General features: G+C 47.0%; 1 protein-coding gene and 1 pseudogene across 1 annotated transcript in view; one reads left to right on the top strand and one right to left on the bottom strand.

The window, feature by feature from the left end:
* The first annotated feature begins 646 nt into the window (after positions 1 to 646).
* LOC102505273 lies at positions 647 to 8,821 on the top strand (annotated as a pseudogene).
* Positions 8,822 to 10,390: 1,569 nt separating this feature from the next.
* The window catches only part of LOC116661439, a 76,648-nt gene continuing 59,659 nt past the window's right edge, over positions 10,391 to 27,379 (bottom strand). The window contains exon 9 of the mRNA XM_032473567.1: positions 10,391 to 10,520. Coding sequence (XP_032329458.1) covers positions 10,391 to 10,520 — 130 coding nt within the window. The remainder of the gene's footprint in view (positions 10,521 to 27,379) is intronic.

Genomic DNA, 27,379 nt, shown 5'->3' with positions numbered 1-27,379 from the left:
ATACACATAGTGATGAAAGTACTCTTGGATGGCCGGCACCTGTTTGAAAACTCTGTGCTCAGAATGTAAGAACAGAAGATTCAGTACACAGTGATATTTGATGAGTTCCCCTCTTGGCTCTTGCAAATTCTTGCTAGAGTACCTATGAACACACAGGACGGAAGAAAACTGAAATTAGGACTGCCTACCACATTAATGCTAGTATTAAGAGGGAAGTTTTACTAAATTCAAGGCTGAACTGAACTTAGTAAAAATGCCAATCAGTTATGTACAAATAATTGCCTAAATGTAGGTAGAAAGACCTGTTCCTTTCTCCTCCCCTGCTTCATCTCTGCTTTAGAAACATAGATTCTTTAAAACTAGGAAGCTGAATGTCTTCCCTCCCACCTCCCCGCATGGGAAGAAAGACTCCAGTCGCAAAGAGCAACAAAACCTAAGAAAAATTCCAGTGAGAAAATGAATGGACCTATAAGAAGAAAAGGATAGAACTCTCTAAGTGATGTAAAAGTAGAAATGAATGGAGACCCCCCCCATTCCTGAATGGGGAGATCAAACATTGTAAATACGTTCATTCTTCCATGATTAATTACAAGTTTAATAGATCCTAACAAAATCATGAAGAATTTCTTTTTTGGACTTGACAAAGATGCAGGTGGGAGAGACTGAGGACAGAGGGAAGAGCATGGGTAAGACCCCGAGGTGGGAGGCACCGTGGAGTGTCTGTGGAGTCCAGAGTCGTCCAGAGAGGGAAGGAGGGGAGTCATGGGCGAGGCAGCTGGGGGGTCGGTGGGGCCAGAGTGTGCAAGGCCTGGGAACGTCATGGACGGTGTTGGACCTCATCCAAAAAGCAATGAGAAGTTATCAAAGGTTTTTAAGCAGTGAAATAAAATGATTACACATGATATCTTGAAAGCCCACCCTTCTGCTCTGCGGAAAGTAAATCAGAGGGAACAAGAGGAGAGTGGAATCTGATAGCAGGCTGCGGCAATAATCAGGTGATGTGGTTGTACTAGGCTGGTGACAAGGGAGATGGAAGAGAAAGGTGACAGGCCATAGTTCACCCAGCATACTGACAACCAGGGCTGCGATGCAACTGCTGGAAAATCGGACAACTTCTTATACATGTATCATTCTACTCCTATTTTGGGGGCGTGTAGAGGAAATAAAACAGGCTTTGGTGTAAGAATTTCTAATTTAGGTAGTGGCTATAGCACGTTGTATGACCACAGGCAAGTTATCTCACCTTTTTGAACCTCAGTTTCCCCGTTTGTTCAATGAGCTTAACCATACTTGTTCCTGGAGTTGTTGGAAGCTGTGGCAGACCTACTGCTGCTTGTCCCCAAATATCTATTTCCCCTTCCTCCAGAGTAAGATCAATTTTGGCTGAGCTCATGGCCATGAAACAAAAGAATACATTTCCTGGGCTCTTTGCAGTTGGCCACGTGACAAAGTTCTGACCACCAGGACACACGAGAAGAGATGTGTGACCGCGTCTGCGAACCTTCCCTAAGAGAGACCTGGCACCTGCTCTTTGTCCGTCTCTCTTTTTCCTTCTCTTGGTCAACATTGTCTCCTGGAAGGAAATGCGTCCTTGGACCACGAGGGCGAGGGCTGTTCCCTTAGTGGTGGCGGAATTGTGAGCTGGAAGGAGCATGATCCCTAGAGAATCCAAGAAGACCCCCAGGCCTAGAGATTGTTTTTCTGTTTTCTTGTTGTTTGTTGGTTTTTCTGTAAGAGAGAGAGAAATCAGCAGAGGAAGAGTTTCTCTCTTACTGGTGATCTAGCCTTGACCTACCTGTTACATAAAGATTAGAAGATGTAATCTATGGGAAATGCCCAGACATTGTCAACCATCACTAATATTTTTGTCTTCCATGTGTCTCTCCTACCAAAAAAATAAGTGTATATATACATATAATTTTTTATTTTTTATATGTGTGTATACACTTTATAATTCTGCCCTCCAGTTATGGAGAATTGTATTCTTAAATTTTTGTTTTTCTTAGACTCTGGCAAACTGGAATCTATCCAGGAGAAAATTCTCAAGGTAGTGAGCAGGCCTGGAAACCACATTACGCAGGGAAAAGTTAATGACAGGAGTTGTGTTTTCTTTGCTATTTTTAAAGTAAATGTGCCTCTGACTCGAGCTCGGGAACCTCAGGTGAGTGGGATCCTGTGGTTCCATCTATTCTCAGGGGACCGGACCTGGATCACCCGTAGCCCTGCTGGAGGCCAGGGCCGGTGCTCTTACCAAGGAGCATGGAGGTTTGCAGGGGATTGTGGCGGCCAGGCATTCATCTGCACACCACTCATCTGTGGGGCCAGGCTGAGGTGCCCAGGGGACGGTTCTGTAGAGGGTCCTGCCCTCGGATCCCGACCCTGATCAAACCGGCCAGAGATCAGCGGTTTCCACTGTGTCTCCCCAGGGGACGTGGGGGTCTGTTCAGGTGTCTCGCGGACTGGCACAGAGGCAAGGCAGGACGGTATCTGCTTCTTCCATGAGGCTCTCAGCGAAACAATTTTTGAAAAAGGGATTCGCGCCTTAGCATTTTTGAAAACCTGAATGTAGAAGGTCGCTTTGAGGACCTGGAAGCCTGAAGTGGGAGCTGAAAATGAAGCAACACGAACTCCCTTCCACCCCGCTTGGGTGCTTTCTCTCCACTGTGCCAAGTCGACTTGAACTTACTTCCTGCTTCCGGCCCACCTTCTTCAGAAAAGAGTCAGAGCCACCAGCAAAGTGTAGGTGAGAACGCTGGGAGCAGCAGCGGGAGAGCCTGGCTCAGGAAGCGCATCATTGCATCCATCACTGCATCCATCACTGCATCCATCACCGCGTCACTCAGTGCACGTCTGTGTCTGCGCAACAGGAAACGGGTGGAGAATCAGTCACTTCACTGGCTCTGTGTTGATGTCAGCAGTAATATTTTACCACAGGAGTTGCGACAGTTGAAAGGAGGTGCAAAATAATAATTTTCAGATAGATGGCTTCCAGGTGTTTTCTTATTCAGCTGACAGATGCCCCTAGCACATGTCCGTCATTGCATTTAAAACCTTTTGTCTGTCTACCCCACTAGGCTCAGACAGCCTTCAGCTGGTATTTTTTTTTAAACTGCTTTATCTGACTAATATCCTGGCACCCAGACGATGATTAAAAATGTTTCTTGACCAGTGAATTCTCCAGCCCACCAGCCATCGTCATGAAGCTTGAGTGTCCTTTATGGTCAGAGAATTTTGCTCACTGCAAGGGACAGCGCTCCGTGTGGTCTCCAGCTGGTGAGTATACAGTGGCTTTGTCAGGCAGCCAGGTGTAGAGAAAACTCCCAGAAAGTGGGGCCGCTTTCAGCTGCTCCCCCAACTTGCTGTGTGATTTGGAGCAAGTCTCCTAACCTTTCTGTGCCTTATCTTCCAGAATCTTTCACCCCCAGCCTCATAGTTAAGTCTGTTAGTAAGTCAGGGAAGGCACGCTTGGGTCGCTGTGTGGAATATTATGGAAGGAAACATGAAGGGTTCAAATAAACAGGTGTTGAGGGGACGTTCTTCTTCTCTGGACTCATGTGGAGGCAATTCCATTTGGAGGAACCTGTCAGAGGACACCTGTGGTCTTTTCTTGCCTCCTCTTATGCCCTGCGAGGGCGGAGAAGAGATGTCTCTCCCTGGGAGAAGGCACTGAACATGCCCAGCCCTGTCCCTTCTCTTCTGAGCCAGTCTTCCTGCAGGGAGCGTGGCTTCTGGTTGCCCCTCCACGCCCTCTCCCCGCCCCCACTCCAGGGGGCTGCCTTGAGGTCTGGGGCAGTTAGTTGTGGGTGGGTGGATGGGTGCTGTGGACCACCTCCCCTCCCCTCAGTTCATCCACTGAAACCCTAAACCGCAGTTTGGTGGAATTTGGAGGTGGGACCTTTGGAGGGTAATTCGGGTTAAATCAGGTCATGAGGCTGGAGCCCCTAAAGATGAGATTAATGCCTTAATGAAAAGAGGAAGAAATACGAGATTTCTCTTTCTACCTGTGCACACCAAGGAATGACCATAAGGACATAACCAGGAAGAGAGCAAGAGTCCTCACCAAGCACCTGACCCGCTGGCATCTTGATCTCAGACGTCTAGCCGTGAGAAGCCATGGGAGATAATGTTTGTTGTTTGAACCCCCGGAGTAAGCTGGTGTGTTTCTGCAGCCCGAGCCCACGGACACGGTGACTGCCCCGTAACCACGCTGCCCGCCACCTCCGTCAGGCACAGCGCCAGTATGTGACCTCAGTCTGCTTGACTTCTCTGCCCTGATCCCCAAAAAGAAGGGAAGAAAGGAATATTACATAGAGACACCCCAAACAACAAAAAGGAATTGTGAAGCCCTGCTTCCCGAGGAAGCGCGGAGCGGTCAAAACCACTTCCGTTCGAACTCGCCAGGCTCTGGCTCCAGCCCGGGCCCTCGCGCTCGCCGCCCCTGCTCACTTCTCCAAGCCCAGTGGCTGTTCTGGCCCTCAGTTTCTTCAACTTTAAAATGCAGGTGTGGGGGAGATTTGCGGGGCGCGGCGTGCGCGGCGGCCGGGGAGCGGCTGCGGGCCGTGCGGGGGAGGCTGCAGGCGGGGGAGGCTGCAGGCGGGGGAGGCTGCAGGCGGGGGAGGCTGCAGGCGGGGGAGGCTGCAGGCGCGGGAGCGCGGGTGGCGGCCGGGCCGGGGGACGCGGAGGCGGCGCCGGAGGAGACCCGCGCGCTCCGCCGGGGGTTCGGTGCCCAGAAGGGGGCCCTGGGCCAGGCCGGCGGCGGCGGCGGCGGCGGCGGCGGGCCTGGCGACCTGGAGCGGTGCCTTCCCGCGGCGGCCGAGGAGGTGCCGCACGCAGCCCAGCTGCTGCGTGTCCCACCTGAATCGGGCTGCGACCCAGAGTCCCCAGCCTACGTGGAAGCCAAGCTCTCAGGGGTCCGTGCAGGACTTTGGGGAGAGGCTTAAGGCCAACCTAAAGGACAGTCTGCAGGCCAGGCCAGCCCTGGGCCGAATACCCCGACTTGCCCAAAGATTCTCCTCCACGGTCCCTTCCCCAGGGCCTCCAGGCACAGCGACTGCCGCCATCTTTCCAGAAGATGACGACGAGGTGCCCCCCCCCCCCCCAACCTCCCAAGCCCCAGCTGAGGCCAGGCCGGCTCCAGCAGCTGCGGGCATCCCTGAGCCTGCGACTGGTCTCCCTAGACCCTGGATGGCTACAGCGGTGCCATAGTGGGACCCCAGATTTTCTGGGAGTTCCCAAGGCCTGCCAGCCTGTCCTGGGTGCAGAGGAGTCACAGCCTCTGACTTCAGGTGCTCTGTTTGTCCTCTAACCCATCACTGGCCCTGAGGTACCTGTACAGGGCCCAGAGGTTCCAGCCCTACAAGCAACTGGTGTCAGTGCATTGAAACCCCATAGTGGTAACAGTCAAGGCAAGAAGCGGAGACGGAGTGGGGAGCCGGAGGAATGCCATGCACAGACCCAGCAGGACACGGGCCAAGCGGAACCCCTGCCTGACGGAGCTGGGGCTGCAGTGCATGCAAAAGACTATCCAGAGGAGCCTGTGAGGGCACAGCCCCCCAGCAACCCCACAGCCTGCAGGCCCACCGTGCGAGACAGGGGTAATTACGTGCGACTCAACATGAAGCAGAAACGCTGTGTGCGGGGCCCAGCCCTGCAGGGGAGGCTCCTCCGCAAGCAGACATGGAGGCAGAAGTGGCAGAAGAAAGTGGAGTGTCTTGGGGGTGTTTGGCCCAGAGCCGCAGCCAAGGACTCTTATTTCCAGTGTGAGCAGCTCAGCCACTGGGCATCCCACTGCCCTCAGTCAGAACCTACCCTGGCTCCTCAGGAGGGCGGCAAGGATGAGGGTGACACACAGACCCTGTGCATGTGGAGGAAGTATTCCAGAGCACTGGCGCTGCCAACTGCCGACTCTCTGGCAGAGAAGACGCAGAGCCTGCGGGGTCTGAGCTGCTGGTGCCTCTGGGGGAGTCTGTGCCCGAGGTGCCCTGTCCCCCTCCTACCGTGCCTCCACTCTACCCACCAGGGCCCTTGGGGCAGGTGGCAGACACACTGGCTGAGGTGTTGCAGGCCCTGGAGCAGCTGGGGCACCGGGCCTTCCGCCCTGGGCAGGAGTGTGTGGTCATGCGGATCCTGTCCGGCATGTCCACGCTGCTGGTGCTGCCCACGGGAGCTGACAATTCCTTGTGCTACCAGCTGCCCACACTGCTCTACTCCTGGCGCAGTCCCTGCCTTGCACTTGTCATCTCTCCCCTCATGTCACTTATGGACAACCAGGTGTCCGGCCTGCCCCCAGTCCTGAAGGCAGCCTGCATCCACTTGGGGATGACCGGGAGGCAGTGGGACTCTGCACTGCAGAAGGTTCAATCGGCCCAGAGGCGTTGGTTGGGGCTGGGGCCTGGGGTGCTGCCTTCCTCACTCAGCTCCCCACAGTTGCCTTCACTTGCGTCAACAAGGCCCGCTGCCTCTCTCAGTGGTCCCACAACTTCCGGCCCTGCTACCTGCGTGTCTGCAAGGGAACGCCTGGGTGTCAGCTGCTTCCTGGGTCTCACAGCCACAGCCACACGCAGCACCGCCCATTACGTGGCCCAGCACCTGGGTGTGGCTGAGGAGTATGTCCTCGGCGGCCCAGTCACCATCCCAGCCAACCTGCGTCTCTCTGTGTCCACAGACAAGGACCCAGACCAGGCTCTGGTGACACTGCTGCAGAGTGACCATTTTTATGCCCTGGGTTCTGTCATCATCTACTGCAACAGGCTAGAGGACACGGAGCGTGTTGCTGCACTGCTGCGCACCTGCCTGCGTGAGGCCTGGGCCCCGGGCCCTGGAGGCCAAGCCCTGGAGGCTGTGGCCGAAGCCTACCATGCCAGCATGTGCAGCTGGGAGCGGCGGCGGGTGCAGCGGGCCTTCATGGAGGGCCGGCTGTAGGTGGTGGTGGCCACGGTGGCCTTCGGGATGGGGCTGGACCGGCCGGACGTGCGGGCCGTGCTACATCTGGGGCTGCCCCCAAGCTTTGAGAGCTATGTGCAGGCTGCGGTCGGGGCTGGGCGTGATGGGCAGCCCACACACTGCCACCTCTTCCTGTGGCCCCAGGGCGAGGATCTCTGGGAGCTGCGTAGACATGTGCATGCCAATACTGTCGACTTCCTTGCTGTGAAGAAGCTTGCTCAGTGCGTGTTCCCTCTCTGCGCCTGCGCCCAGAGGCCCCCAGAGCAGGAGGGAGCCATCGAGACCCTGCTCTGCTACCTGGAGCTGTACCCACAGCGCTGGCTGAAGCTACTGGCACCCACCTATGCCCGCTGCCACCTGCGCTGCCCCAGGGGCGCCACCCAACTCCAGGCCCTGGCCCGCAGGTGTCTTCCCCTGGCTGTGTGCTTGGCCTGGCAGCCCCCTGAGAACACAGGTGGGGAGATCAGTTCTGTGGAGTTTGACGTGGTCGAGCTGGTGGACTCAATGGGCTGGAAACTGGCCCCCATGTGGCAGGCTCTTAACCAGCTGCACTGGGACCCAGAGCGCAGGACCCAGAGTGTGCCTCAGGGCATGGGGTGCTGGTGGAGTTCAGGGAGCTAGCCTTCCACCTGTACAGCCCCGGGGACCTGACAGCCCAGGAGAAGGACGAGATCTGTGACTTCCTACACGGCCGTGTGCAGGCTCGAGAGCCAGATGCCCTGGCCAGTCTGCACCGTACCTTCTGGGCTTTCCACAGCATAGCCTTCCCCAGCTGCGGGCCATGCCTGGAGCAGCCCAGCAAGGACCGCAGCAGTCAGCTCAAGGCTCTGCTCAGTCGCTACTTCGAGGATGAGGGCCCTGGGGACAGGGAGGAGGAGCAGGGCCCAGAGCCAGGACAGGCCCAGCTCCCGGCCTGGGAGGAGCAGATCTTCCGGGACATCTGCCACCTCCTGTCTTCCTGGCCAAAGCAGCAGTTCTCGGGCAGTGCTGTGGCCTGGGTCTTCCACAGCATCAGGAGCCCCCGCTGTCTGGCCCAGGTGTATGGGCGGGACCGGTGCTTCTGGAGAAAGTGCCTGCTCCTGAGCTTCCATGCCCTGATGCACCTGGCCACGGAGGAGGCCCTGCTGTGGGGCCGCTGACTGCCCTGTGCAGGGGGCCCTGTGCGCCCACATCACAGACGCGGCCTGAGCAGGGGCTGCACAGCCGGTGTGCAGGGTGTCACATGCAACAGTTCAGCAAGGCAGAATGGGGTATCAGTGACCAGGACCGTGACCAACCACCCTGGGCAAAGCCCACCACCAGGAGCATGGGGGCAAGGCAGCTACAGAATAAAAGATGCTCAGGTTGCAAAAAAAAAAAAAAAAAAAAAAATGCAGGTGTTGGACTAGTTGATCTTTCTAAAAGTTTATGACTCCATGCTTGTAACCCACCCCGCGAGTGTTCCAAATGGACAGAGAGTCTTTTATCTCTTAGTAACTGACAGAGATTCTTAGTCAACTATTCAGTATCCATCCACTCTTTTTTTCTTTAGTAAGAAAGCCCAATTTTTATTGGCCGGGAATGAAAAGACAGAAACTTGGCTTCTCTTGAAGCTAGGAAGCTTTGTGTAGAAGGTCTAGGAGGGCTTCTTAAGGATGCACCAGACAGCTGTTAGGTCCTCTGCGTCCTTCTTCCTTCTGCATCTTCCTTGGAATCATGGAACTACTGGCTGGACCAGCAAGGACCAAGAAACTGTGCTGACAGTGGAAGCCATGTGCAAAGCGATAGAAAGGCAGAAGGACCCCGGACTGTCAATGGCATGGCAGAATTGCCACACAAGCCCTAAACTGCCTGCCTCCAATTTCTCTTATGGAAAAAGAAATAAAAGGAGTCACTGTTATTTCTGGTCTTTGTTGCCAGTAATTGCATGGCATCTCATTGGGTTTTCTCTCGTAAATGATGAATCCTTCCACAGGATGGAGAGTCTAAACCTGCAGACCCGTATAGTCTTGTAACTCATCTTAGAAGAGAAAGGTTTAATTTGCATCCAGAAATCTGTGCCCTGTGAGGTGAGAGAAAATTCAATTCTCCTTTGCTTTTGGACACCAGTGTCATTGTAGGACTGGAGATTCTCAGTTTTGATTGCCTCTGGCCATCAGTTAAACATTTCAACCAGCCCAATCCGAAATGTTTTTTCAGACATCTCTAATAGTTAACAACTGTGGAACCGAACAAAACCTGTTGGCCAAAAATTCTTTCAGGCTGACAGAATGTACTTGTCCTGCCAAATATGAAATAACACTTAGTCATTTTAGACGAGCACAGTAAAGAACTGCGGTCAGGACTTTGTGTGTTTCGCACCCTTATGAAGTAGTGACGGGAAAATAGATATTGAGCTAAATCAAGCAAGTGACATTCCTCTGTAAGCATCTCGAGACTCTGTTACAAAGCTCTGGGATGTGGTGCAGGCGAGGCTTTCCGCGAAGAGCGCTGCAGATGTTTCTCCCACATAGCTCTTGATGGTAACTGTGGCATTGTGGGCAGCCATCTGGACTGGGAATTTGGAGTCCTGGACTCAAACTACAGTTTTTCCAAGTAGCAACATGATTCTGGACAAGGCATTTAGCTTCCCTGAGCCTCTGTTTCCTTAACTGTAGAAGTGGGATAATACCGTTTACCTCCTAAGGCTATTGCAAGGACCAAGTAATACTAATGTAGGTGAAATAATGGCATAGGGCTCAGTGGAGAGGGCGACGCTATTTAATAAACATTATACTGAATCTGAGACCTCTGTCACCAAACTGCTTATCTGGAATCTCAGATTTCATCCCAGAGCATTTGAAGTATTGATTAGACATTTTAAAGTGCAGTCGGACTTCACCAAGACATTTGATGTTCAAGTGAATTAAACCCTCTTGCCGTTGCTGGATGAAGGAAGTGACTGACTGTTGGGGTGATTGTGACCCAGTGGGGCTCCAGCGGGGGCTGATAGTGTAAAGGACAGGATTGGACTTAAGTACAAAATTTGACAAGTTGAATAATGAGCAAGAGAGTGTAATTCATTTAGGGAGGGAAAGCCAGAGCCCCGTTGCCCGATGTGGGAGGGCTGGCTTGTTAACCCGGAGAGGTGGCTACTGGTAGCAGTAGCTCCCTTAGTGAGCACAGGTCGCCAGCTGCTTCAGGGTCCCATGTGGGAGCTTCTATGGAGGCCGGGAAGCAGTTCCAGATGAAACCAGAAGCTTCACGGGAGTAATGAGCCCTTACGTGGTAGGTACCCTGCTCCCTCCCCCAGGGGTGTTCTCATCTGATGCTTAAAACAAGTCTGGTATGCAGCCAGGGCACGGAGTCTCCAGGAAAGGAAGGTTACATGGCGGACTTTTGGGAGCCGAGACTGGAACCCAGTGGGAACTTGGGTCTATTATGAAATCAAGGGACAACAGCATAGTGGTTTGCACAGAGCTGGCGTCAGTCAGCGGCCTTTTTGCTGAGAAAGGGGCTTGGGCCTGGAGCCCTTCTGCCTGGAGTGAGGGCATTCGTGGGACCCAGTCATGCTCTTTAAGAACACATGGAGGAAGCCAGCCAGCTGCTTTCGATCTTTTCTGAGGGCAAATCAAGAGGAAATTAGAGCCACATGTGGAATCTACATTCATCCAGAAGTGAGCTTTATCCTTAAAAGAGAAAAAAAGGTAAAGGCCTCAGGATGGAGGCTTTGCAAAATCAATCAATAAAATAATCAAACTATCGGCAGCAATGATGTGTTCCAGGAGGAGCCAGTGCAGAAGGCCCCGTGCAGACAGGCTGTCCGTGTCCTGCTGGACTCAGGTGAGGACGTTTTCTGAAGCGGGGCATTCTCATCTATACTCAGTTTGTGCTGCGCCCACTTCCCCAGCTCCTGATGGAGACCAAGGCACTGGCTGTCCTTTCTGTGCATCACCTGCTCCGGAAGGGAAGCTGGAACAGGGACCCGGGTGATGATTTATGCCTCTGGGCATCCTGGGGCCATAATCAACACGTGTGACCCTGCGGCGCTGACACTCGGCTGGAAGCATCGGACAGCCGGCCCTGGGGTCGTGATTCAACAACCTGGCTTGTTCGCATTTCTTTTGCTTTTCCTCAGACTCCTAAGCTCTGGACTTGTGCCGCCCTCTGTGACCTGTCTCTCCTTTTTCTTCTACCTCTGCCAGTTTGCTCAAAATTTCCCCCTTATTCTCCTGGTCGCACAGCATCCTCAAGATGAGTGCGTCACAGACGCTGGTTTCCTGGGGAACTCATTCCGATTCTGAATCAGCAGGTCTGGGCGGGGCCTGGGACTCAGTGTTTCCAACAGTGTTGCTGCTTCTGGTCAGTGGGCACCACCCAAGACCCGTGTGTGACGGAGAGATGGAAACATAGTGAGACCATGTTAGAGCAACAGAAACCTTCCCTCTAGGTTGGCTGAGCACTGAGGGACGTGAAGAAACAGCTCCTCTTGAGAAACTTTCAAATTTGCCTCCATCTCCTGCCGTCAGGGGAAGCGCTGACCTTGGACTAACCTAGAGATGAGATGAGTGCTAGGAAGTAAATTACAACTGGAAGTTTCTCTGAGTCTTTATATTGTGGAACCCAGAGAAGAATGGTGCAAAGAACTGAATCCCAAAATAAGTGAGTCATTGTTGGGTCCTCTTCAGTTTTTATTTATTTTTTTACTTTTTTTTTTAGCCAAATGCCAAACATCCTAAACCACAGTAACATGTGAACATTTTCAAAGCAAAGCGCCAGCAGGGGGTACCTCCCATGTACACGTAGACTTCACCATTATAATGACTTTCCTGCTTTCTGTGCAGTGAGCCAAGAAAGAGTCTTCAAAGCCCCTTTTTTTTAAACCAAAAATGCATTTCCTCCCTGAAATATTCATTTAAGTAATTCAGCGACCTACACTAGGCTCATGATAAATTATTTAGATAATTGCTTTAATTCTCTGCTTCATTTTGCTAATGTCGATCTGGCCTTTGCTTATAGACTTGTTGCCAGCGTCATGTTTTTCAGGGAATAAGAATTATTAAAGGGTTGATTGCTTCATTGAGGTTTACTGCTGAGGTATTAGAAATAACTCTGTGTCCTCATATCCTACAACTGGGGTTTTTTGTGTGTGAGAGTCAGATAATTAGATGTCTTAGAGACAACTCTCGTATGGCGGTGGGTGGTGAGGGAAAGAAGTCTTTAAGATCATTGGATAGAAGTTCCTGTACGAAGCTCTAAATGTTATTGCTATTAAATATTGCATTTCAGTTAGGCTGTCATACTTAGTTTTTCCAAAAAGCAGTGCAATTTGTAAGTACATTTTCCAATAACTTGCTAAACATGGTACAGAGGGAAGGTTTCCTTCAGTGTGACTTGACGCCTAGTAAGTACCCAGTAAATGCAGCCATGCGTGTCCATGGAAGATGTTCTGACCTGGGACTGACTTGTCTCCGTTCTGTTAACTTGTGTGATTTGATGTGACTGTCGCTGGAGGCCACTTGGTTGGCAGCTGTGGTTGGCGTGAAGCTCGCAGTGCCAGCGCAAGAGAGATGCCAGAGTGCGGCTTGATAATCAGGGATAAGAGGAGCCCACGTTTAAAAATTCCTGGTGGCATCTTAGGTCCCTGAGTGACAGAGAAATAAGAAACATAATGGAACCTTGAGGACATCGAAATCCAAAACATGCAATAGAATGACAGCTGAGGGACAAGGGAGACACCGCAGCCCTGAGGCCCTGGGAGCCTCTGAATGAGGCTGCAACACATAATCCAGCCTGATGGCATTTTGTCCCAAAACAGCCAGGCAAAGTGGTAGAACGTAGCCAGCTCTGTGTTCCTTCTGACTTTTCTGGGGTGAGGCTCCTTCCCTGAAACACACAACCGAGGACTTCTCCATAGGAGGGGTGAGGGCCTTCTAAGCGCTTAAGTTAACCTCAACACTGTTTAAATAGCCACTTAAAAAAGTTTAAACAAAGAAAGACTTTAAGAAAGTCTATTTCTCGTTAAAACCAACACCACCCTGCAGAAATTGTAGTCACTGCCAGTTCCCCTCCAGTGTTCTGTTTTGAAGGTCTCAGTGTCCTTCGCTGGACTGTTTATTACCAAGCCTAACAACGAGTGCCTGAAATTATCTTTTACTTTCAGTGACTCCCACCTGTGGGTCTTGCAACACTGTGGCTGGTGAAGCTGGACTTTTCCAGGCTCATGGAATTGCTTATGCTCAGAAGGCAAAGCAGACAGTTGGCTTCTAAAATATTCCACACCGCCTCGGGTATTTCCTGCGTGCCCAGCCTGGCTTGGAGTTCTTTAGGAGGATTTTTAACCTGTGACCCCGTTATCAAAATTACTTAACTTGATTGACACTCTATACAGTGCTGTGGCGAGCATTTTTCTTTGGATTTCAAGTCATTGATGAGCTGTTGATATTTTCTAGCAGCTGCAAGAAGCTGGTTTGTTTATTTGTCACTCTTTCTGCTGCCATTGCCACGAGCAGCTGTCGCTGGGGAATCTGAACCCCGTGTTGGACTTTGACCATGACTTTGCCTTTTGGACTCATTTTTGTGCTTCCTGTGTTTGCTTCATTCACCCGATTGCCTGATCCAGAGAACTGGCCGCCGTTCCGGACTTGTGGCTCTTTGTTTCACTGCTTCTAATGGTTCACAGAGAGAAGCCAGGCATGTCTTTCCTGAGTCATGTGTTATGTCATTTCTCTCTGCTGAAACCTGCTGCCTTTGGGATGAAGCCCAGTCTTCATACACCCTCTCTTGTGATCTGTTGACCTCTCCAGTCTCATGTGTGCCCCCTCCCCACTCTCAGATCTCTCCTCCTGCCATACTCATCCAAGTCCTTTAGGCTTTGCTTCTCAGGGGACACTTTGTCCCCAAGGCCTGCCCTTACACGCAAATGCACAGCCGTCACACAGCTGGGCCAAGCGACAGACCTTCTCCCAGCTCTGTCTCAACCTGAAGCCCTTGTTTCATCCACTGCGTCCTTCTGCCGCTCCAAGGAGCTCGCTGTCCTCTAAGGAGCTTGCCCAAGGAGGATAAAAAAGGCTTTGTTTGTCTCAATCCTGATAGGGCTTTTCTTTGATCGCCTTCTACATCAATGGCCATTAAAATAAGATTTAACAAAATCCCATTCTTCCATCAGATAGCTCTTACTCATGCTCACCCCAGTCTCTAACGTAGCTGGAAGACTGGCGTTCACAGAATTCCCCATTTGCTTGACAAACTGGAAAGCCAGTGGCCTGGCCTTTGACGCTGGTGTGCCTCAGCTTTTGTGATCCGATCTTGCTCAGTGAATATTAATGTTGTGATTTATACGTGTAACCGATGAGTCAGGCCTGCTGTTTGTGGCATCTAGGCAGGTTAGTGTTTCCCAAGCCAGTATCCCAAGGAATTGTTATCATCTCAAGCACTAGGACATGACAAAACATCTCTGATCAAATATATCCGGCTAGAATTGTATGCTGTAAACACCCCATCCCTCTCTTGAAGGCATTTATAGTATAGAAATTTCTTTAGACTGGAAACCAGTTAAATAGAGATTTTAGGTGTTTGTCTCAAGATGAGACAGCCAGTTAGCGATAAGGCTAAGAGAGTCAGATGTTTGGTAACTGTCCCTGCAGCTGTTTACACAGACGAGGCCACTGCAGCTGCAAATCTTGCTGGCTATAGATCACAGACATTTGGAAGATGCAGTCACCGTTGCAGACCACAGGAGTCTAGGGCAGGCAGGACAGGCACAGCGGCATATTAAGCTAGTCACTTAAAACACAGTAGTCCAGTGAGCAGAGAACGATCACTTGGGAAACTAGTCTCTGGATAATGACTTTTGATGCCAAGTCAAGTTCCCTGGCTAAGCCTCTGTTTCAGATAGAATTTCTCTGAGCTTTCTTCGGCTATGTTCTCAAAGTAACCACATTTAAAAGGAGACAACAGTAGGTCAGATGCCCATCTCACTGGCTGGCAGGTTGAGATGGGAGAATCTATTTCCATCCGCCGTGACCCATTCCTGCCATTTCACACTCGGCAGACAGATGCCCCGCATTAAGCAGCTATTTCCTGGGGTCTGGTTTGCATTACCAGTCAACTTGGTCCCTGACTGCGTTTGAAGCACTGGTAACTTCAGCCAGTTAGGTTATCTAGTACACTAAGGTAATAAATCAAAAGGTAGGCGCTCATAATCGTAATAAAATACATGTAGATATCACAAGCCAACATTAGGATATATTAAAGGGGATGAAAAATGTAGTTTTGCAGATGTGTTGTTGCCCCAATAACTAGCAACTTAATTAAAGTCTTTGATGTAAGCTCTGCAGTGTAGTCAAAAGGAGATTTTGAAATTTAAAGAGAAAAGGTTCATATAGTTTAGTAAGAGCAGTTATATTTTTGCTGTCAAGTTTAGGTTGTCTCATGCTGAGACTGGGGGGTTCATAGTGAAATGAAAACTGTTGACTTGATGGAACACAGGAAGGAGTGGGTGAGTCATGCCCAAATGTAGGACAGATTTGTACTTAACGTGGCAGGGAAGGAGGTGAAACATTTACCTTTCCTAAACATTTACTGTGCATCCACCGCATCTCAGATTCCGAGAGACGCACACAGATATGCTGGATGAGGACTTTTCCCTTCCAAGAATGTAGTATTTCTGGTAGCAGTGAGAGCACATGGACACAATAAAAGGTCGGTGGTGAGAAATGTGGCAGTGACTTCCTCTTGGGGGGCGTAGGGGAGCCTTCATAAAGAAGGAGGGATTGTCTGGAGAGTGTCTGAATTTGGGTATTTGGAGGAGGGCAGGCTCTCCAGACAGGGGAGCACTTGGACATGAGGTGTGGAATCGTGGGGTGCAAGGCTGCAACGGTTCTACGTTTGTTTCAGCGTCATGTCTGCCCCCATTTGAGCCTACTTTTGGAACTTCAGGATTCTCTATTTCTATTTCCTTGGAATTACAGTAACATCTTTGTCCTCATATTTCTGGAGTCTGAAGTGGTTCTCAGTCGAATGTTCTACTTCACGATGTTGATCGGATGCCGTCTTGAGTCTGTAATTTTGTCCGTGTTTGGTTGCGAGCACCTGGAAGACGAAGGGTTTGTCTTATTTGCTTTTGATCTCAGATCCTGGCACCCAGTCATTATCAATGACAGTTTGCTGAGCAAAACGTGCTAGTTCCGTGTGCAGGAGTGCAGCTGTCCTGGACACACCATTTTGCATATTACACCTCTCTTGGTACTTAGCTTACGGAAAGTGAACAATCATTCCATCATAGTGCTGCTCTTCTCCGCATCGTACGATCATTGACTGTAAGGAAAAAAAAATTCTGTTCTTTGAGCCTCTCAGTCTGTGGAACTTTGTCATAGCAGCCCTAGGAAACCAAAGTGCATCGTAACCAACAATGAACAGAATGGAGAAACAATTACATGATGGTTTCAAATGGATGTAGAAAAGGCATTAGAAAAATTCAGAATCTATTTATAATTAAAAACTTTCAGCAAACTAGAAATAGAAGGAAATGTTCTTAATCCAGGAAAGGGCATTTACAAAAAACCTTAGGGAAACTTGAATACTTTCTTCTAAGACCTGGAACAGGACAAGGATACCTGCTCTCACCACTTCTATCCCATATTATATTGAAGGTCATCATCCGAAAGTAAGAAAAAGAAATAAAGGGTGTAAATATTAGAAAGGAAACAATGAAACTACCTTTATTTGCAGGTGATATATTTACATACATCAGAAATCTTAGGAAGATGTAAAGTAACAACTAGAATGAACACATTCTCAGGATACAAGGTCAACATACAAAAATCAAATCTATAAATAGTAACAAATACATGGAAAATAAAATTTAAAAAATCACTTGCAATGGCCTGAATCTTAAAATTCTTAGGGGTAAATTTTGCAAAAGATATGCAAGATTGCTTTACTGAAAACTATGAAATATTGCTCTTCATGGATTAGAAAACAATATTTGTAAAGGGAGCAATTCTCCCCAGTTTCATCTATAGATGCCATGCATTCAAAATATAGCATTTTGGGGGGAGCAAAATGGAAAAGCTGATTTTAAATTTATATGGAAATTTGCAAAGAATCTAAAATAGTCAAAACAGTCTTGCAAAATAAGAAAGTTGGAGGACTTACACTACTTGACTTCAAGACTTTAAATTATGGAAACACAGATATTATAATAATGACATCATGGGAATGATGGAACAGAGTCTAGAAATAGTCCTGTACTTATATTGTCAATTGATATTGACAAAGGTGCCACAGTACTTCAATGGGACCAGTGCTGGACCACCTGGATAAATTGGATAAATTGATGAGAAAACAAATTGAAAAAGGTGGCAGTTGTGGCCCAAAGAAGCTAAATAAACTACTCAAAGTCACACAGATGGGCCATGATTCTTAACTGGTGGTCTGTAGTGGATTGTCCACAGTAGATCCTTTGAAAATAGTTTGGTACATTTGTTTGTATTTACTTATCTATTATCAAGGTATGTTTGCTTTTCGTTTGTATATAATGTAGCCTGAATTTATGTGGCCAGATCATTTTTTCCAGTATATTTTCTGGTATCTATTTCATTACAAAGGAGAATTGAGATTTAATAGTAGGTTCTATCCCGGAATGGTACACACCTAGCTGGCCACATGACCTAGAGTCTGATTTAATCAAAAGTCCTGACAGTGGAAATCTTGTCTCTCAAGGATTTTCTTTACCACTATCTTAATGCCATTAATATGTGTCAATGTTTTCAATTTCTTTTTTTGAGTTCTTTGCTTCTTACATGAAGCTCTTCAAATTAGCGATTAAAAAGAATATCCTTCAACAAACTGTCAGTTTCTCCTGTTTTGATAATTAATGAATTATAATTGGATAAAGGTTGAATTGGAGTGAGGCAGATGGAAAAGGATTGACTGACAGTTTCAGGTCAGAAAACCCTGGTGTCTGAGCATCGCACAGTTTTACTTTTTCTGACAGCCTGAGTTCATGAGGTTTTTATTTGCTTTTGGTTACTTTTTGAATATGTATATTTTTAAGTATCCGGCAGAAATTCATGTGAACATGGAAAAGCATGGGAAAAGAAAATACTGGTGATAAAATCTGTTTGTTAAGGCCAGGCAGGAAGGGGGTACGCAGACGGGTTTTAGGAAACAGCGAGAATCCCCCATTCCTGGGCTTGATGTGTTCATGTCCTCCACCCGCCTGGACGTGGGTTCTTTGAGGCCAGAGAGATACTTCATAGAGCTCTCCTCTTGCGTGGGTTGGAACATTTCTAATACTTGGGGACTATGTAATATTTGCAGTGACAATTTCATAGGAAAATATTATACTAGATATGGGAAAGGACTTTGAGATCTTAGCCAACCAAATACAGAATACAGCCAAGCAACTAAGGCCGGGATAAGTTAACTGACATGGTCAGGCGAAAATGGACTGTAACTGTTCTGGAGAAGGAGTCCAGGTGTCCTGATGTCGAGGACAAAGCTGCTGTCATGACATTCTGTCACCTTACAATGTTGACCTCCCCCCCACCCTGAGCATACAGGCAGTTTTAATGCTATAAAGGGATGTTCAATGGGACTTTTCTGGTCTCAGAGTTTTGGCTGAGAAGAACACATTCTAAAGACCAGTGTTGGCACCTCCATTGGCAGGGCTTGCTAATAGGTGTCTAAGAGGTCACCACAGCCCCAAAGCCACCTGCAGCTGTGTGGGAGAAGACCTGCCATTGGGGCATCTTCTGCACGGGGGACACCAACACCTGGCCACCCCAGCACCACTCCACAAACACCTTTTGTCTCTGACTTTTTTTGACTCTTCTGGCCTCAACTCTAGAGGAACCACTAGCAGCTCCTGAGTAGGGAAGGCCATTGAGGGAGAAGGGTTTTTTCCTCCCCAGGCTTTTGAATGTGGATAATCTCTGAGCAGTGGGGAAGGGGAGAAGCTATAGGCAGGATGACAAATGGACAATTTTAATACCTGGTTATGGACTGGTTATTAATATTTGTTTATTAGTACCCAGGGTACTTAGATAAAGTTATGGGTTCTTCCCATATCAAGGTGAGGAAAGGAGATGTACCAGGGCATCTTTAAGAGAATGAAGGAGAGAAATAAAGTTGTTTCCCATTTGTGTGTTAAGTGAGCCCACTTGTCTAAGCGACTGCTTTTCAATGCAGATGGCCCTAAATAGGAAGAGGCACTGCCTATGTGTTATCTTGGAATTACGCTTCTCCAATTCTGTACACTCAGAATTCTAGCAGTTTCTTGAATCATCAAAATTTCTACAAGGATGCTAATATGGAAAAGATTTAAAAAATAACAAACAAGAAGACCCTACAAGAAGTGAAACATTATGTAAGAACTTCAGACTGCGCATAAAACTGGTTGATTCCAGTAAATTCCCTGAAACCAAAAAATCTTTAAATCTGACATCATCTGAAACTGGTACAATCTCTAAAAGTCTTATTCTTTGCTTTAAGTTTTTACTCGATTATTATTTTTGTTTCTAGGGAAAGTGTATTTTTAGCTTTCAAAAAATGCAACGATTGCACAAATTCTTTTCAGCCCTGGTAATCTGGTTGGCAGTTGTTCCATGTGTATGTAGTTGGTGGGAACATAGCTTTCTGATGAATTGTTCTTTTTTCCATTTGATAAAGGGCTTTAAAATGTATTATTGTTCTTTCTCCAAATCCAAGTGGGTCATTATTTCCCCTACATTGTTTCCTCAAAAAAGATGAAGTCTTTTCCGTGAGCTATGCAGACAGGACTGGCGGCTTCAAGCATGCAATCAAAAGTGCCCTATCTTTGCTCATTGCGTTTTAAATCAACACGTGGCTCTAAGCTGGTGTCAAGTGAGGGTGAGGACCAAGCTTTGCTACCTAGGGCTCCGACCTACTTCCTCTCAATGCAGGGTGTTGACAAATTCTGTTCCTGCTTCTCTGCCTGAATACTACCTATTTGTCCATCCAGATTCATTTTCTACTCTCCTTTCTATTCTAGGAAGTGAGATTGTTCGAACTACGTCAACTGTTTCCTTTGACCTCTGGCTTCTGGTTGGGTCTGGCCCATGGAGACCACACGCAGGAGGCTGGAAGGTGGGAGGAGAGTGAGGCCGAGGTATATTCTGGTGCCTCCCTTCAGGGACAGTCAGCAACAGTTGGCTGTGTCTCTAAGCCAAGGTCATACCTCTCGTCAGGTAGCCCTCTTCATCTGCATGTTCAAAACCACTCTCTCCTTTCACTCCTTCACATCTTGGGTGGTACCCAGTCCTGGGGCCTGCCACTGCCTCTGTGAGTCCCTACCCAAGCACATACTTTTTAAGTCATCCCTTGGTTTTATTCTTCTCAAAATATCTAATTTGAGAGGGCCATTTCTTTTTCTCCTGGGACCCTGACTAATATTTTTTTTAAACATTTTTTCTTTTCCTAAGGAAATTGACAGCATCCATTCCAATCTTCCAATGACCTTTGTCATCATTTACTTGAAACCTTCTTTGACTCTTTTTTGTTTCCCTACATCACTTTCTGTGATCATGAACAACTGCAGAGCAGAGACTTACATTTCTGCTGGCACTCCCTAGACTGTGAGTTCTGCCAGTCCAGGAACATCTGTGCGCCCTCATCACTTGATAAAGAGCCTTTATCAGACCTTTCCCAGTATACATTCATTTATTGGTATATATCTATTGAAATGTACACTGGAATAGCTTGATAAAATGCACACGAAGATAAAGCAAGATGGAAATAATTAGCTTATTATGTTCTCCTTTACCAATTATTCTTTTAATGGGCATCAGTATATTGTATCAGTGAGTCAATATGATCAATCAAACATGTCAATCACATGGAATTTAGGGCTCTAGAAGTAAGCTTGTTGGTGAGATATTCTGAAGAAAGGAAATCATATTCTGATATTGTTTGTTCCAATATTTTGCCAATATCATTTTGTGCCAAAAGTGGAAAATGAACTCTGTGGCAAGAGAGACCTACGTTCAGGTCCCAGTTCTACCAGTTATGACCTGGATGACCTTGGGAAAATGGTCTCTGTCCCACAGAATTATTTTGAATACTGGCCATAAGTTTTTTTCTCTCCAGAAACAGATTAAGTGCTCAACAAATGTTATTCATTTGGTAAATATTAGCTTATTTTCTCTTCTGTTCTTTCAAACCAAATCGTGAAGGCCAAGAAATGTGACCCAAAGCAATGAAGAACCACAGAAACTAACAAGCCAAGTTACCAGTAGTCATAGCAGTAAAGCTAAAACTAGGTCTGGGTTTTTAATTATCTCTCCAGTGTAGCTTGCTGTGATTTACCAAATGTAAGCAGCTTCTCTGGGAGCTGGAAAGTCTAAAAGCACACTTGTTTAGCCCAGACGTTCTATTACTTGGATCAGGAGTCTAAATCCTGTGACTCAGACTCTCACAACAAAAAATCTCAAAAGTAACTTGATATTTCCAATATTTGTTAAAGCTTAGGCAATAGCACATTTACGTAGCCAAAGTGGCCGAGTTAAGTTTGTCAGAATCACAGACCCACAGCAAAAATGAGAACGGGGAGGACTTCTCTTAGCTCATAGAGCTAGTTGGTGACAATGCCATGACTCCAACCAGATGTCACCTGTCTCGTACAAGTGCTCTTTCTAGCACATGTTTTTGGTTTTGTTTTCTGCCAGAAAAAAAATGATATTGAAAAATGCATTTATGATTCCTGGCATAGAGCTAGAACCATGATGCCCTTCTTTCTGTTTGTTTGGGAAAGCTGTATAAATGAAAATGAAACTGTTTATCTGCCGATGTGACAGGTGTGGAGAGTCATGGACTCGTGGAATTCCAAAATAGCCAGGCAGACCCACCAGTGCAGGGAGACATTTAAGAGTCTCAGAGAAGCCATTAGTCCCAAAGTTTATTTAACTGAGTGAGCCAGTTTATTCTAAAACACTGCATCATGTGTCCTGAGTGGATGGCGTCCAGCTGGGAGGATGTGTCTTGGGAGTTGCCAGTGACTGTACCATCCGTTCAAGTCGGCAGACCTCCCTTTCATCGCTTCTTCCCATCAGAAAGCTGACTGTGTTAGGATATCTGTGGGCAAGTGAACATGGCCAGAGGAGATGGTGCCATCCTACTGATGGCTTCTAGTAGGTGCTCAATAAATTTTATTGAACTAAGCTGAAGTGTGTCTTCACTTTCTGAATATGTGATTTTCTCACCTAGCTGGAACACCAAAGTGACATCGATGTACTTTCAACCAAGCGGTGCCTCTGCTGATAAAACTATTATTATTTTGAAGTTGGAATGAAATACAAATGAGAAAATATTTTTGAGCAAATAAAGTTGAATCTATTATAAAATGTACTTAACTGAATCTAAGGATGTTAATTATTATTTTTTTTTGCTTGTTTTCTGTTTCCAATTCTATGGTAATTAATAAATTAAGGGCACCGATAAAACTGTTCTTGTGGGTCAAAGAACATTAGCTTCACTAATTAATTCATTTTAGGGATTCCTCATTAAAAGAGTGTGTGGTTCTGAATTTTTAATGGAAAGCATCCAGTTTGGTTCCTATGTTATTCATCAATATATGGAAGTCACACGCTTGTCGATGGATTTCATGGTCATGACCTCTTCAGAAACATGCTGTATAGACATGTTGTTTTGAGTTTTCCTCCCAATGAAAGTATCTTCACAGTAATTTTGACAACAGTGGCAATAATGACAGATTCCTCTGGATGGAAATTAATGAAGGTTTGATGGTCTGGCCTCCTGCTCTCATTATTTTTGTACTGTAACAAATTACCTGAAACTTAGAGACAGAAAGCAACCACTTTATTATGCCAACGTTTTGTTGGTTTGGTATTTGGAAAGAGCCTGTGGGAACAGCTTGTCTCTGTTCCACAGCGTCTGGGACTTCATTTGGGAAAATTCGATGGCTGGGAAGCTGGAATTATGTGAAGGCTTATTTGCTAACATGACTGGCAGCTGGCATTACTTTCAGCTGGAATCCCAACCAGGGCCATCGGCTAGAACACCTAGGTATTGACACTCCATGTGGCTGTGTGAGCTTCCTCACGGCGTGGTGCCTGCGTTCCAACAGCAAGTGCCCCAAGAGACCCAGGCGGAAGCTGCCTCTTTTATGACCTGGCCTCAGGGGTCACATTGTGTCACTTCAGCCCTCATCACAAGCCTGCCCAAATTCAAGGAGAGACAACATAGACCAACCTCTCAATGGTAATTGTCAAAATTCTCTGAAAGAGGGCCACATATATGGGAGATACTGCGGGCGTCTTTGGAAAACACAATGCGTGAAATCTCTCCTCTGTGGGGACGGGCTGACACATGCCTCATCCCCTGTTCCATGTCCTTCCTTCCTCCACTCCTTGTCCTCTTGCCCTCCCCCATTCCTAGGCAGCCACTGATATGCTGTCTGTCTTTATATTTTACTTTGCATTTTTTTGCAATTTCTATCAATGGAATCATGCAGTATGTTCTGATGTGTCCATTCACCTGTTGATGGGCACTGGAGTGGTTGACAGAGTTTGGTTCTGACAAAGCTGCCGTGAACACGTGCGTACACGTCTTTGTACAGACATAGGTATCCACTTCTTTTGCACAAATAACTAGCAGTGGAATGACTAGCATGTGGTAGGTGTATTTTTAATTTTAATTAATTAATTAATTAATTAGAGGTATAGTCGATTCACAATGTTGTGTCAGTTTCTGGTGGGTGTTTAACTTTTAAGAAACTGCCAAGTTGCTGTCTAAAGTGGTTACACCATCCTACATTCCCATCAGCACCGCACAAGCGTCTCACTTCCTCCATGTCCTGCCCTACACGTGGTGTCGTAATCCGCTGAATTGCTTTCCTGCTCAGATGCAAATGACACATTACCCAGCAAAAAGCATAGTTGTATTTCGGATGATCTCTTGGGCAGTGGTTCTCAGCTTTGGGCTTACATTGCAATGGCCTGGGTACTCATGAAAAATGCTGATGTCTGGTTCACATTCCAGAGATTCTGATTTAATTGGCCTGGGGTACAGATTTGGCATTGCGGTTTTGAAAAGCTCTCGGTTGATTTTGGTTTACGGCTGAGATTATGGACCAAGGGATGATGGTTAATTTCCTTTGTCAACTTGACTGGGCCAGGGGGTGCCCTGATACTTGGTCAGATGTTATCCTGGGTGTGTCTGGGAGTGGCTTTTCAATGAGATTAACATTTGGATGGGTGGACTGGGTGAAGCAGATTGTCCTCCCTAACGGGGGTGGCCCTCCTCCGTCCATTCATTTGAAGGCCTGAATAGAACAAAAAAGCCTGGCCCCCACCCTCAAAAGAGAGGTAACTCCTCCTGCTTGAATTCTTTTGCTGAGATCTTAGTATTTTTCCTGCCTTCAGATTTGAACTGAAACATCGGCTCTTCTTGGGTCTTGAACCTGCTAGCTCTTGGACTGGAATTTACGCCATTGACTATACTGGGCCTTCTTTGGCTTGGTAACCTCTAAGTTGGAACATCTTAGCCTCCATAATTGTGTGAGCTAATTCCCTATGATAAAAAAAAAATCTATCTATCTATCTATCTATGTACACATCCTTTTGTTTCTATGGAGAACCCTGACTAATACACAAGGATTCAGGGTCTAGCTTCTAGTCAGCTCCAACACTGAGGTTCCATTCAGGATAGATTTCCGACCCCCCAAAATAATGAGGAATTACTCTCCTAGCCTCTCAGTTTTCTGCCTTGATCCTGAATGTGGAGAATGGCATGGAAGAATGTGGGATGCTAAGGGTGGGGATAACAGACAGCGAGAGGTGGTCAGCCCAACCTCTGTTGCTGTGATGGTGAGTGTGACCAGAGAAGTCGTGCTGTTGGATGTATTGGGGGACATGAATGTACCTGATAATGAAAGCGTACCTTACATCAGTCTGGATGTGGCATATGTTCATTGGCATTAGGATGCAAGATAACTGGCTTGGAAAATGTTGAAAGACTGAACAAGTTAACTCTTCAAAAGCATACCCTTCAGCAGAGGTCCTGTGATATTTGAGAGGCTGTGGTGATGGACAGATGTGTGCTGAAAGATCATAAAGGATCCTCGAGCTTAAAATAAAGGCATCTAAGCAAAGAATGAAAGGGAAATCAGGCTGAGCATAAATCATGGGAAATCAAATCTGTCTCTGGCAATGCGATGCTTTGCAATTTGTTGGGGAGAATGAGCAGCAAACTCCACACAATCAGCACATGGCTGTTCCCCAGTTACTGCCGGGAGAGACATAGACCATGGGGTGGAAATCAGCTCAGCTAATGCTGGAAAGATTGTTGACCTGTGCAGCGTGTATTTTTATTCTCAAACAGGGAGTAATTTTGCGGTGTTTGTCAGAGACAGTGTTTATAAAGCATTTGTCATCTTTTGATGAGAAGGTTTACATTATTTAAACTGAAAATGTAAATCATTTCTTTTGTTTTTTTTTTTCCAGATGATTGAACAAATGCAGCATTTGAAAGGTTTGGCTCACTCTGCCTTGTGCACTAAACACACGCACACATACACACACACACGAGCTCTTTCTATGATAATTAATTGCTGCTTTGTGTGTATAGGAGTGGTAGGCAGGGAGAATGACATCACTGAAAACAAACCATTTCATATTTTGGATACCAAACTTGCTGAAAACCAAAATGTTTTCTCAGTGAGCAGTGAGATGGCTGATTCTGGATGAACTCAGTTTTCCAGCCCAGGGATCCAAATAGTATGAAGATGCTCTTGGAAGTACATAGAGGGCTGAGAGAATTTGGCTTCCTACACTCAGAGCAGTCCGTGGAAAATTCTTTCCCTGGCTATCAATATTTCACAAAACTCAAAAAATATTCTTTGGTCATTCATCCTGCCTGAGCTAATGATCATCCTTTCATCCTTTTATATTTTTCTTCTTAAATGTTTCACTTCCAGTGGGTACATTTATATGTTAGATTAGAAATTCGAGGGTAAATGAGTTTATTTTTGAAAGTCTTGTTGGATTATTTTAAAATCTGTTTGAATAACTTATATAGTGATTTTTTTTTTTTTAGAATTAGAAAATGTCAGTTTGGTATTATTTTTCTGCCCAAATATTTCTTTGGTATTAAACAAATTTTTAAGTATAAAATATATACCAATCGTTAGGTTTTCATCTGTGGTTCCTGGTATGGTCCATGAAGAGCACCTCATTGACTGGAAAGGAAGCTAACTAGGGCAGTTGTGATGTGGGTGACTTTGCTTCTAAGTAGGGTATTTGTCTATGAAATGCAAGATCAAAAGTGCTGGTGCTTAATGGAGTAAGGGCAGGAATTGTCTAGGAAATGACTCGCACGCATTTCCAAAGGAAATTTCTCATTCCACTTTTCCATATTGATGTTGTGTTATTGGATCATATCTGTTAGCTTTTGCATGCAAAACCGTGAAAATATATCCAAGCCACCTCGGACATGTAAGTGGCTGACTCCACTACCCCTGTCTTAGTCTACTTCAGCTACTATAACAAAATGCCATAGCCCCGGTGGCTTAGAGAACAAACACTGATTTCTCTTGGTTCTGGAGGCTGGCAAGTCCAAGATCAAGGGGTAGGCAGATCTAGTGTCTGGTGAGGAACAGCTTCCTGGTTTGCACGTGGCCAGCTTTTCATACACTCCTATGGTAGAGAACAGACAGGGGAAGCAAGCTCCTTCTAGTCTCTTCTAATAAGAGCACCCTTATGACCCAGTTACTTCCCAAAGGCCCTGTCTCCATATACCATCACGTCAAACTATACATGTGGGAGGGACAGAAACATTCAGTCCGTCGCAAAACTCTCTTTCATTTCTCTCTTCATACACATTCATTATCCATTCGGGTTACGGATGTCAGATTATCATGCACGTTATCTTTTCTGTCTCCAAAGACTCCATTAAAATGATAGTACAGGGGCAAGAAGGGGAGAAACCTACAGGGACAAACTGAAGTGGAGAGTCTGAGTCTGAGAGATTTTGATGGAAAGCAGGTGGGGAGAGGGTAACTGGTAGAGCAGAGTTCAAAGCCACTGCAGCAGGGTGGGGTGCCATGCGAAGATGGACTACATTCCAGCTTGTCCCCCAGCCGCCCAGAGTATCAGAGAGACAGGATATGGTGCTGGGGTGGATACATTCCCCATTCCCTTTCCAGGCACCTGCAGCTTCTCAGCACCAGACATTCAGTGTCTCCTACTCTTGGATTGGAGGAGGAGACTGAAAGTTGCCAGAGAAAAGCCCTCCCCCTTTTGGTGCCTGAAGACACCAGAGCACTGGGAACTCCTGGTTCCCTTGCCCTTCAGTGAATCCCAGCCATCAGCAGACCCGGCGTTCAGACACAAAGCTGTCAGTCAGTCTTTTAATACTTCCTTAAAATCAGTAGAAAGAAAAATGAGTAAGAAATTGACCACCAGCATAACATAAACCAGCTTTATCAACTATAAACCTT

Source organism: Camelus ferus, chromosome 35, assembly GCF_009834535.1.
Source record: "Camelus ferus isolate YT-003-E chromosome 35, BCGSAC_Cfer_1.0, whole genome shotgun sequence".
NCBI classification, from domain to species: Eukaryota; Metazoa; Chordata; class Mammalia; order Artiodactyla; family Camelidae; genus Camelus; species Camelus ferus.
The sequence above is the reverse complement of the archived record's forward strand: the minus strand, read 5'-3'. Positions and strand labels throughout refer to the sequence as shown.